Consider the following 12,770-nt stretch of genomic DNA (forward strand, 5'->3'; position numbering starts at 1 on the left):
ATCTCTTTGACATGTCCTGCATCTAACCCATATACATGTACACTTGTGTACTATCTCTAGAAATCAAAATGATATTTTCTTCTTTTTTTTTTTTTTTTTTGTCAACTAAATGATATTTTCTTCAAAATGACTTTTTGTTAGATTTTTTTTAGGGTATACATTTGTATATTGTCTTTTTTTTAATATGGTATATGAATTTTTTTTTGAGAATTTGTTAAAAATGCCCCTTTTGTTATACCCCTTTTCAAAAATACCCTCTTTTCTGGCCATTTTTATTTATGCCCTCTTTTAATTTTTAATGACCATTTTACCCTTAGATGAAAATTATTTTATTCAATAAAAAGAAAAACAAAATTTTCCCGCCAAAAAATTTCCGACATATTTTCCCGCCAAAAATTTTTCAAAAAAAATTTCCCGCCAAAATTTTTTTTGTCAAAAAACTTTTGATAAAAAATTTCGAAAAAAAAATTTTCCCGCCAAAAAAAATTTACAAGGTTTTTAAAAGGTTTTATAAGGTTTCTACCTTATAAAAACCTTATAAACACCTTGTAAAGGCTTTTACAAGATTTTTTAAAAAGTTTTAAAAGGTTTTTTAAACAACTTGTAAACGCTTTTACAAGATTTTTAAAAGGTTTTTAAAAGGTTTTAAAAAGTTTTTAAAAGGTTTTTAAAAAGTTTTCAAATGGTTTTTAAAAGGATTTTTAAAAGGTTTTTAAACACCTTCTAAACCCTTTTATAATGTTTTTAAAAACCTTGTAAAAGTTTTTATAAAATTTTTAAAAGGTTTTTAAACACCTTTTAAATGTTTTTAAAAAGTTTTTAAAAGCGTTTACAAGGTGTTTAAAAACCTTTTAAAGCATTTACAAGCTTTTTAAAAGCATTTACAAGGTTTTTAAAAGCGTTTACAATGTGTTTAAAAAAGGTATAAATTTCAATATTTTTGGCGGGAAAATTTTTCGATTTTGGCGGGAAAATTTTTTTTTTTGGCGGGAAAAAATAATATTTTCAAGAAAATTTTTCGATTTTGGCGGGAAAAAAAATTTTGGCGGAAAATTTTTTTGGCGGGAAAATATTTTCGATTTTGATGACTGTACATTCTTGCTGTCACTCAAAAAGGGTAATTTGGTCATTTTGTATATAAAGAGGGGTAGTTTCAAAAATGGTCAACATGAAGAGGTATTTTTAAAAAGAGATATGGAAAAAGGGGTATTTTTGAGAATGCCCCTTTTTTTTTCAACTAAAATTTGAAAATGAAATTTCCAATAATAGCCACCAATATTAAAATGTTTACTCAAATTTTTGAAGTGTTTTTGTTCTTATGTTATATGTAAATAAGAGAAATTTAGGAAAAAAGGTTATTTCCCCTCAAAAATGTGTTAACGCAAATAGTAGAAAACAAAAACACCGTTAATACGATTTACCTCACAAACAAAAAAGGAGTGAGAGTGAGAGAGAGATAGAGAGAAAATGTCGGTAATGATCAATATAGCTATCATCAAGTTGGATCTTTTACCCATTGCTAGGGACCTACTTTCAATACAGTACGAAGGAGTTCATGCATTAACGGTAAAACCTAATATACAAAGGCTTACGAATGAATATGCCTTCGAAATATTCTTGGAACCCCAAAAAAAAAAAAAACTATAAATATTAGCAAAAAAACTACGATAATAATTCTTTTCAAATCTATAACGCAGCTCCACCATTACTTTTGGTCAGTTTTAATATGCAATGACTACATACATTTTTAACAAAAATTCACTTTATGCCAGAATGTTGAATAAATAGAACAATTATTGCCGAAAAAATGAGTAGACAAATCACTGGTGTACGATCAGTAGTAGTTATATATGTTTTTCAGTTTTGAACTGAATGGCAAACTAACTTTAAGGGAATTTGTTCTTATCTCCAATAGTTTTTTTAACTAATTTAATTTGTAGAGTTTACTCAATATGGAAATTACTCGCTTTCGGAACTCACTCGATTGTGGAAAAATGTGAATCAAATGGAAAAGAAGAAAAAGTTATGATGAACATATGACTCATATTCTACGCCCTTTAATCAATGTCATATGTTTTTCAGCAAATCTTCTTCTTCTTTATTTTTTTCCTTTTTTATGTGAAAAATCAAATCTTTTTTCAGTAAATCTTAATCATGTCTGCATAATGAAATCATAAGTAAACCAATTTAATTATGTCTCTGATCCGCAAGAAAACATATCCATGAGTAGGTGAAGATCTTACGGTTGATAGGATGATAATTATGTTATTAACTTCTACTGCTTTAGACCCAAATGCTTCCAAAACACTAGAGCACACAATCTCGAGTTGATAAATGTAAAGGGTTATTATCCCGATACTTTCCGGAACAAATTCTGAGGAGTATCAGTGATACGCAAAGAGACAGCTAACAAATTATAATTAGTACAAAAAAATCAACAACAAATTTGGAATTCTACTATATTAATTGAAAAGTACAAAATTAAAAATCATCTTGAAAAATGTAAAAATTTACATTCAATTGCCATTAGAAATTGTTAAATAAAGACTAAAACTGTTGAAGGTGTAAAAAATAATTATTAATAATCATCTTATTATCTTATTACTTATTATTAATCATTAATCAATCAAAATTAATCACCCAAAATCAAGGGTTACATGGATAATTAATCGACTTAAATGGACTTAAATTAAATACATTAACCAATTAATCGATCTAATCCCAAATCTTTGGCTAAAACTATTGAGCGTATAAAAAATAATTATTAATAATCATCTTATTATCTTATTACTTATTATTAATCATTAATCAACCAAAATTAATCACCCAAGAAGCGTGCATGCATTCTGAGTTTTTTACACATTATTAAAAAAATTAATTAATTTTTTTTGAGACATATCAACATTTTCTCCAAAAATTATAATACAATAATTTAACTTTATACTTTATACTATAACTTTATACTATAACTTTATACAATAATTTAATTATAATACAATAGTATTGCAGGAAGAGTTTTTCATCAAAAAATTAATCAACCAACATTTTCAATCATAAACCATTATAAATAATTTAACAAATATCTTATTACACATTTTTCTAAAACAAAATGTTTAGCCCGCGGTCTACCACGGGTTAGTACATAGTACAAGATTATTTAGGGTTTGTTTGCATATTAGTACATTTTGGAACTTAATTGACAAACTAATACATTTACTATTCAAAATTGGAAAAATAGGTGTTGTGTAATAGAAAATGTGTGAGATAGAAGAGATTGTGAGACATAGGGTTGGGTGAGAAGATTACCAAAAGGGGTATGTGTGTGTGGGTGAGAAATAAAGTTTTTTTTTCTTCAATCATAATTATTCAAATGTTGTTAATATAATACTTTTTTAGAAATTTTCTTGGATACAAAAAAAATCTAAATTTTTTCCTTAACAATTTGATATGAATTTTATTTAATAAATTTTAAATATATTATATACATCTTTTGTATCCGTACACCTTATTTAGTGTACATATGTTTACACATCTTATTAAGTGTACATATGTAAACACTTAATAATGTGTACAAACATTTGTACACTTAATAATGTGTACATACATATGTACATTTAATAATGTGTACGGATACAAAATTTGTAAAAAATATTCAACATTATCAAATAAAATCATCAAACAAAATGCATATCAAATTATAAACAAAAAAACATAGGTTTTTGTACATCTTTAAAATTTTAGAAAACAAATTTTAATTAGCCAGCATTTTGTTTTTAAGATTATAGAAAACATATATTTGAAGAAAAAAAAAATCAGAGACTCAGATGGCATAAGTTGTAAATATAAAATATTGTTGAGGGTTGGAAAGTCTTGTAAACAGTAAAAACAGTAAAAATGTGGAATTTGCTAATTGTAAATAGTGATTATACTACTTTTATAATTATGTTTTGAAAACTGTCTAAAATGCCAAATATTACTATTCTATATGACATAATCGTAATATTCTATATGACATAATCTCATAAGTAATTATTTTATCTCGTCTAAAACTTATTTCATTGAGGATTGAGCTAAACTGGAGTATTTAATAAAACAGAAACTAAAATATAATAACATTCTCATCAAGTAATTAAAAGGGTAGCTACCATAAATCTGACAACTACAGAGCCGCGAGACAATTTCATCAACTGCAACATTGGAATGAGCAGTGACCAGTACCCTACAACCAGATCTGCTTGCAATTAATCCACTGATAGCACCGATAATTGTCCTCGTTTTACCAGTCCCAGGAGGACCTTGAAGAAGTGCCAATTTATAATCACCAACTGCAGCACTAATCGCCTTACATTGACTTCTATTATATTCTGAATTTTGGCTTTTCTGAAGACCATTAGATAGTGAAGGAAGATTAAATGTGTCGATATCAGAACCATGCTGACTTCCTAAGATATATTCAAGTAAGGGATGATCTCTGATGAGTGATGATGACTAACAAGTAACAACGCTTCCACCCCTCTTATATTAGTGGTAAGGTCTAGAAACCGACCAACATTCCAAACCTTACGCTTCAAGAGCCTCGTCGCGTTTGGAAAATCCAAATATACCCGGTATGTGAATGCTTTTGTAGAATCATCACGTATGCATCACTTCATATACATGTACACTTGTACCCTGTGTCTCTAGAAATCAAAATATTTTATCTTCAAAATGAAAACATTTTTTTGTTCAAATCTGAAAATGAAGTTCCAAAAATATATGGTAACCAATATTCAAATGTTTATGCTTTGTGGAACTCAAATCTGTAAGTTTTCTGTATTTAATTAGGTCTTATGTTATATCTTCTTTTTTTTTTGTCAAACAGGTCTTATGTTATATCTAAGTAAGAGAGACTGAGGAAAAAGTGATATTTCCCCACAAATTGTTAACACAAATAGTAGAAAAATAAACACACCGTTAATACAATTTACGTCACAAACCAAAAAAAAGAGCAAGACAACACAGAAAGAGTTTCCGCAACTTGATGCAGCGATGGATCTAATGAACCCATTTTGTGTGTTCCCAATCTTGTAACCTTGTTTTTATCCTTTTTTGCCAAGGTTTCAAGGACCATGTGCTTAACGTTTGTACAAGCCAAACTTTTTCATTTATAATGATATTAACACTCTTAGCAAAAAAAAAAAAAAGAGTGAGAGCGAGAGTGAGAGAGATTGAGAGATGTCGGTAATCACTAATCAGTATAGCTGTCAAACCACATTACAAGCAAAGACAATGTACACAATCAAATGGATCTTTTACCCATTTCTAACGATGTTTAGGCTTTAAATACAGTACGAAAGAGTTCTTGCCTTAGCGGTAAAACCTAATATACAGAGGCAAGAACTACAAGAGACTTCCAAGTGACTTGTCAGGCAAGCAGGGAACTATGTGAAACTAGCAGAGTAGCGTAGAGAAGCTGATTCCATGAATCAGGAACTCCAGGTAGGCACCAGTGGCTACAATCTTGAAACATTCTGGCTGCAGGAGAACTTCCTCGGACCTCCACAGGCTGTCTATAAACCGACGGATGACCGTCCGTTCTGTACCAAGTCATCTTCGTTATGTTCATGTAAAACACTGGCGTTTTCATATCAGAGATTACTGATTCGACCACTTTCATCATCCATGGATACGCTCCTGTGTACGTCTCGTTCTGTATCGGTCTTGTTTCTCCATCGCATTCTCCTCCGTTGTTCCACGCCCCTTTCCTGCAGTTAAAAACTCTCGAGTCAAAACCAAATTTCTATACCCTAACAGAGATTGCTTGGAATGAAAGGAAACTATTCTCTACCTAAAATGTGAAGAGGAGTAACCGACGAAGAAGACTCTTGTTCTACTACTGTTGATATTGGAATCAACCCAATCAGCCCATGTATGTAGAGCTTTTGTGTAAGCTTCTTTCACTTCTAATCTTTCGTAAACTCGCTTCCCCTCCTGGAAATAACCTTTCCTAAACATCGAAAAACATAGTTAACTCAGATATGAACAGAGACAAGTGTAAAAAAGAAAGGTTCAGTTCATAGTTTCATACCCTTCGTATGTTTTCTGGTGAGTCCACCAGTGACCAGTGTTAAATATAACAATGTCTGCGTTTTTGTATATCTTTGTCATCGATCGTTGGATCATATCGAGTCTCAGCGTCTCTCTTCTCTTCCCGTACACATCTAAAGCTTCTGATTCTTGAACGAGGAATGGTGACTTGATGAAGTCAATAGAACAGTCAAAGTCCTAACCCCAAAACAAATCAAAACTTATCACAAACCTAAAACGTTAATTCCAAAAACCAATGGGGAGATTATGTTTTCTGGGATAGACTTACTTTGAACCTGAAACCGTAAACCTGTGCCACTAGCACCCGATCCTCCTCCGCCAAAACCTGTCCCTCCGCCGTTAAATCCAGTACCAGAACCTATCCCTCCGCCTCCCACACCTGTCCCACTACCGCCACCTCCAACTCCTCCACCTGAATCTCCTGCATCCGATTCGTCTTCGTCACTGTAAGTGTTCCCTGTAAAATTAATTAACATTTTTTAAATGAAGTTACCAAAACCTTGCAAAAGAAGTAACATACATGCTTGTGTATAAAATGAACAACAGACCTGGAAAGGAAATTAAGAGGAAGAAAAAAACGACAAGGGTGACTGAGATCCGGAGGTCTCTGATGAATGAAAACGCCATTGTCAAGAGTTCACAAGAATGATTAAATCCACCTTATATAAATTCCATTTTAGTTTCTGAAAATTTTTTAAGTCTTGTGGTGCAAGTAAGTAGAGTTTAAGTTTCATGTAGAAGGTTAGAAAAAATACATAAGAGAAGTTTCTAGCAGTTGAATACAAAGTCATCACCAACCCGCTCTATGTTTTTTACTTTGCCTATTGTAAACCATTTATTGACTGCCATGAAATTAAACCATATTAGGAAGAAAAGTAAAATCAAACCTAACAATGATCTCAGGGCTCGACACGAAATAAGATGTTTTATTTGTTTTGTTTGTTTTATAGCCAAAGAAGGATCTTGAAAAACTAACTTTAAATACATTTTTTAAACCTAACAAATAAAACTTAAATATATTCAAACCAAACTTAAAAGTGATATTGGCTACGAATGAATGCACTTGTAAAATAAATCTCATCCACCATACCAACATCTTCATACCATTCCATGAACCTATAAAGTTGCAGTGAGTCATTTGCGACTTTATGCCCAAAGTTCCAACCAAAAACTCCTCTTACAACACCTAATATATGTCTAGACAGAAACAGACAAAAAAAAACATAGACAGCAAAGTTTAAAGCGTATTTGGAAAAACGGTAATAAGTAATAACACATTTCAAGCTTATCAATATGGGACATTTATTTTAACATTTATTTTCATTTATCTTTAGTTTCACCATTTTACAAGGGCTCCTTGTATTTCTTATGTTGGGAGCCACAAGTTACAATAACTTTGGTCCAAATAAAAAACAAAGGAAAAAAAAACACATATCTAAGAAGCAACCCTTTGGTGCTTCTTTGCAAATTTCATACTTTTCTTGAGTATTTAAATTTCATAAGAAAATAAACCTATCTCTCTATATAATAATAGAAATAAGAAGAAACACTTCACTTTGTTAAAGATCATGGTTTCCGTATTTGTTGTTTCTGTTTATATGCCTCCGTCAAAGTTGCGGTTGGACTAAAATAGTATGTTTAAGGTCACCGATGTGCAGCTTATGCTCACCCATTGGGATTCTCCTCTTTCCATACTCATCAACCACACCAAGATGCTTGCAAGCATCAACATCAATTTGAACTGTCTGTTTCCCCCCTGCCGTGACATGAACCTTTTCAAACGTAATCAATTGTTTGTTCACACCCAATCCTTTTATTCCGTTTTTCGGCGGTTCGGCAAAGACGAAAACCGTGTGTGTTCCATCAAATTCACCGGTGTTCGATACTTCAACGTGGACGGGCATTTTCGGAAATGAGTTGCAGTTGGCGTGAGACACTTTGATAGAGTGTGATGAAGAGTTGAAAATGGCATTGGCAGAGTTGAGATTGGAGAGTGAAACTGATAGTTGGGCCAATGGGCTTTTGGCTAAACTGTGAGTGAAGGTAGTGTAACTTAAGCCGAACCCAAATGGAAATACCACTGGACCTTTGTAGAATCTATAAGTCCTTCCAGGGTAATTTCCAGATGCTCTCATGGCCATTACCGTCATTGGCACTTTAGCCACATAATCTTGTGGATACCATGTCATTGGTAGCTTTCCTCCTATCATAAGATACATATAAAATATTGACTGTTAATAATCAAAGCTAAATAAATTTAATGTTTAGTTTGGCTTAAAAAAAAAAAAATCATTGTTCGCTATGTACCGGGGTTAGCAGCACCAAAGATGATATTGGCAATGGCAGCTCCACCCGCCTGACCCGGATACCCAGCCCATATGATAGCAGCAACACGAGGATCATTCTTAGCGAAGGTTACATCGATTGGTCCACCACTCATAAGGACCAAAATCACTGGACCTCTAGAAGCTTGAGCCACACGGGTCACTAGGTCTTGTTGGAAACCCGGTAAAAGCAGCCCCGTTCGATCGCGTGTCTCCGCCTCTATCGACTGATCCAATCCCATCACAAGAACCGTTGCGTCGGCTTGACGCGCCGCTGCCTCAGCCGCACCAAATCCTTGGTTTCCTTTACAAGCCACGCCGGCACAACCAGCTTGGTGAAGTGTCCTCGCGTATCTTGAGAGACCTTGCAAAGGGGTCGTATAGGAGCACGCTTTCCCTGCATAGTTTCCGATCATAGTCTCGGTGACATCGGAGTTTGGTCCAATCACGGCGACGGTGCGATGGCGCCTAGGGGAGAGTGGAAGAGACCGGCCGGAGTTTTTGAGAAGAACAATTCCTTGATGAGCCGCTTCAAGAGCTAAATGTTTATGGGCCGGAGTACAAACATCTCTTGGCCCTAGGTTAGCATAAGGTCCAAGATTGCCATCAAACATACCAAGTCTCATCTGGACCGTTAATGTATTAGCAAGTGCTAAATTGATGTCATTCTCCGTTAACAATCCTTTCTTCACTGCACCTTCCGTGAAAATCGCCAAAAACGGCCCGCAGTCCAAGTCCAAACCTGTATAACGACACAATGTTTTTTCTTATCAAACTTAACCGGACGGTTCACATGCATGCAATTGAATATAACAACTTACCGGCTTTAATAGAGGCGGCGGCGGCTTCTTCCGGACTGTTGGTGTAATGTTGTTGGTTGAAGAAAACATCAACAGAGTCACAATCTGAGACAATGTACCTATATATATACGTATGCATTCATATTATTAGTCTATGAGTCAAATTTGATATGAGCTGTTGATTTTGTGTGACTTTTAAAACTTACCCATTGAGACGCCACTGACCACGAATAGTGTTCTTTAAGAGATTTTCATCAGCACATGTGGGCTTTCCATTGACTTGGTTGTACGAGCACATAACACTTGCGACCTTTCCTTCGGAGACACATGATTTGAATGGTACATTGTATGTGTCTTCTAAATCTTGTTGGGTGACCTAAATCCATTAATAAATTAAATAAATAACCCATACTTAAGAAAATTTTGACTAAGCCACCCCCTACCACTTTATTACGTTAGTCAATGATATTATATTAGCTTGAATATACTAATCCTAAAATTGTATTAGTTTAAATGGTTAGCTTTTTTTTTTTTCAACAAAAGTTTAAATGGTTAGCTTTTATGGAAAAATGTATTAAAAACACTACTAGTTCAAGTTAATTTTATTTTATTTGAATAAACTTTATATATCATAATTTTCTTCTAGGTTTGAGGTCCCAAATTCTTAGGACCAACCATGCACCTATTAGCTATCTATAATAATAAAAGCATACTATTATCTTGATGCATATCAATAGTGAATTCGTTTAGATGGTTATGGTTTAAATTATTTATGCATGAGAAACGAATCTTTTTTGTTAAATATAATTTAATTTATTGCATATATTTGGGATGAACAAGATAAATGGAAAGGAGCTTGGCCCAAGTTGGTCCACATGAACCAATTAGGGATAAGATTCTCCACCAATATTACATAAGACTATGCATATGACACATCACTAAGTCACGCTGTCTATTGGCTTAATTAGCTGTTATATATTAGGCAAATGTTTTTTTTGTATCTGACTGTGACATGCATACAAATCTACACATATTTTACCTATTTGATGATATATTTCGATTGAGTAGGATGAAAAAAGTCTTTTGCAAGATTGCGAAGTGACGCATATTCGACGGAACTATAAATAACTAATGCCTCACGATGGAGATATATATTGATTTAAGCTATCTTCTGAATTTAGCGAATCTTGTTACGAAAGAAGATAAAAGACGATTGGCCATTATTAACGAGAAAACGCATATTTAGTCACATCCAATTAATTCGTTGCGTGGAGCCATAAATAATAGAAAACGACATAAAGTAGAAATTTCTAATTCGAGAAAGTATATTTACAAGTTTCAGCAAAAAAATCTAATCTTTTGTTTTTTTTTTCTTGAAAAAAACGAAAATGAAATTTGAAATTTTTATGAAATGACGAACCACTTAAAATGGAAGAATAATAGAGTAGAGACTCACGGGTTCTCTTTTATTCCCATACAAATTCTAAAGATAATGTCTAAAAAAATTTTTTAAAGAGTTTTAGCATTTTTCAACCAAAGAAAAGAAGTTTAGTAGTCAAAAACTTCAAAACACATAATTAGAGATAAGTAAGTAAATGTGAATGAGATTTACCTTAGCGTTGAAATGGAAACGGTCGACGCCATTCCAGTTATCAAGATCATAAGCGGTGTAATGTTTGCAACATGCGGCGACTTTGAGGCGGTTACCGGCGGCGGTGCCCTGAAGTCCCCTGACGTAGCTGGCGGCGTATTTTCCGGCAACGATAGGATCTTCACCAGGAGTTTCTTGGCCTCGGCCCCACCGTGGATCCCTCAGTATATTCACATTTGGACTCCAATATGTCAGACCGGCCACGCCTCCATTGTACATAGCTCTTGCCTCATCAGACACCACCTTTTATTTTACCATAAATTATGTTAATTTTGAATATATATATATTGTCCGTATGCCTTTGCTTTTGTTGAAAGAAATAAATATACTTCATATTTACACCATATGATAAATAAAAGTATTATTTTGATATTCACTGGTTATAGCTAGCTTGCCCATCATCATATAAGTATTAAATTTGGCAAACAATACATAAACATATAACATATGTGTGTGTATATATATAAATTACAAAATATAAATTCGGTTCAACCCATAGTATTTCAAAATATGTTTTATATATATATACTGGTTTTGGATTTGATGTCTAAAGTAAAATATACCGGTTTTGGACTTTGTCTAACTTAATTTTCTGACTTATTCGATGGACTCATGTCGTAGTCAGTAAAATTCATGTGAATTATAAATTTCCAAGAATAATAAATAGAGAGCGTCCTACTAATCTATCACTAGTGTATGACCTCTAACGATGTCGATGACGTTTTTCACGTAGAGAAATCATAAAATCTTCATTTTTAAAACTATATTTTTTTAAACACAAAAATTCTTAATTATCCTCACCCGTCCGATCTCTTCCCATAGAGACTGGTTGAAAGAAGCTGCCGTGGTGATGACTTGTGGGAAGCTTGTGGCGCCTGGAAAAGCACCACCGAACTTAGCGCCGGGACCAACGTCGGAAACACCGTGAAGGGCCTCGGACCACCACTCATAGCCTCCAATACCGAGGCGTGGCACGGCGGCAGCATTGTTGACGAGGTTACGGATCTTCTCCTGCAACGTGAGCCTCCCGATCAAATCTTGAACCCTCACGTGAATCGGTACGTTAACCCGACAGAACCGGAGCGTCCGGGTTAACCCGTTTGCCGGATCGCATGCAAAGAGTGGGCGAAGTGACTCTGACGAGTGAACCAAACATAAGAGGAATACAAGTATAACGACGACTTTGTTGCCGACTAAAAATGCTTTATTATTATTACAAGACATTTTGATATATCTGTGTGTTTGTGTATGTGTGTGTTGTAAAAAACTATGTGTGTGTATACATGTGATGTTTGTGTTTTTTAGTTTTCATGTGATAGAAAAGTGAACGAGGTATTTATAGAGAAGTTTTAGGCGAAAATAGATGACAAAGGATAAGAGTCTCTTGTCATGAACATAAAATAAGATAAAGATAAAACAATCTAGTTGGGCAAAAATGAGATATCTCAAACCAAAAAAAGAAATTGCTGAAAAATATTTAATAATTTATTTTCCCTTTTTTAAAGTGTCAGTTTGTTTTTCCTTTCTTCAACATTATTTTTACGTTTTCTCAGTGATATATTACATTTGTCGATATTTTTACATAAAGCATTACCAGTGATGATGATTCCTTTTGAACCGCACAATCTCTTATTATAATTTCATCGTAACTTAGAAATATGGAATTCACTACAATCTTTTTTTTTCAATATAATACTTTTACAATGGATCGACTTTAACCAAAAAAAAAAAAAAAACTTGGTAGTAAGACTATATATGTTCGATAGATCTACAACAGATCATCTATTATTTTTATTTATCAATACAATACATATATAACAGAATTGTTACTATCTAGCATGAAGTATTTGATGTGTTTCCTCAATTTAATTCAATAAGCATAACTAATAAATACTACATCAATTAAAC

At 33.3% G+C, this 12,770-nt stretch overlaps 1 protein-coding gene and 1 pseudogene across 2 annotated transcripts; both read right to left on the bottom strand.

Moving 5' to 3' along the window:
- Positions 1-5,216: 5,216 nt before the first annotated feature.
- On the bottom strand, positions 5,217-6,714 carry LOC104751614 (protein trichome birefringence-like 4; annotated as a pseudogene). Its single transcript, XR_015568204.1, has 6 exons — positions 6,636-6,714; positions 6,492-6,544; positions 6,356-6,445; positions 6,068-6,264; positions 5,828-5,986; positions 5,217-5,744 (listed from the first exon to the last, which is right to left on the bottom strand). The product of XR_015568204.1 is annotated as a protein trichome birefringence-like 4 (transcript).
- Positions 6,715-7,388: 674 nt separating this feature from the next.
- Positions 7,389-12,446, bottom strand: LOC104723790 (beta-D-xylosidase 1). The gene is made up of 6 exons (XM_010442201.3): positions 11,664-12,446; positions 10,824-11,105; positions 9,418-9,587; positions 9,233-9,330; positions 8,395-9,153; positions 7,389-8,290 (listed from the first exon to the last, which is right to left on the bottom strand). The coding sequence occupies exons 1-6, from the start codon at positions 12,084-12,086 to the stop codon at positions 7,695-7,697; spliced, it is 2,328 nt and encodes a 775-aa protein (XP_010440503.1). The 5' UTR covers positions 12,087-12,446; the 3' UTR covers positions 7,389-7,694.
- Between the last annotated feature and the right edge of the window lie 324 nt (positions 12,447-12,770).

This window comes from Camelina sativa, chromosome 2, assembly GCF_030686135.1.
Source record: "Camelina sativa cultivar CO46 ecotype springtype chromosome 2, ASM3068613v1".
In the NCBI taxonomy this organism is placed as follows: Eukaryota; Viridiplantae; Streptophyta; class Magnoliopsida; order Brassicales; family Brassicaceae; genus Camelina; species Camelina sativa.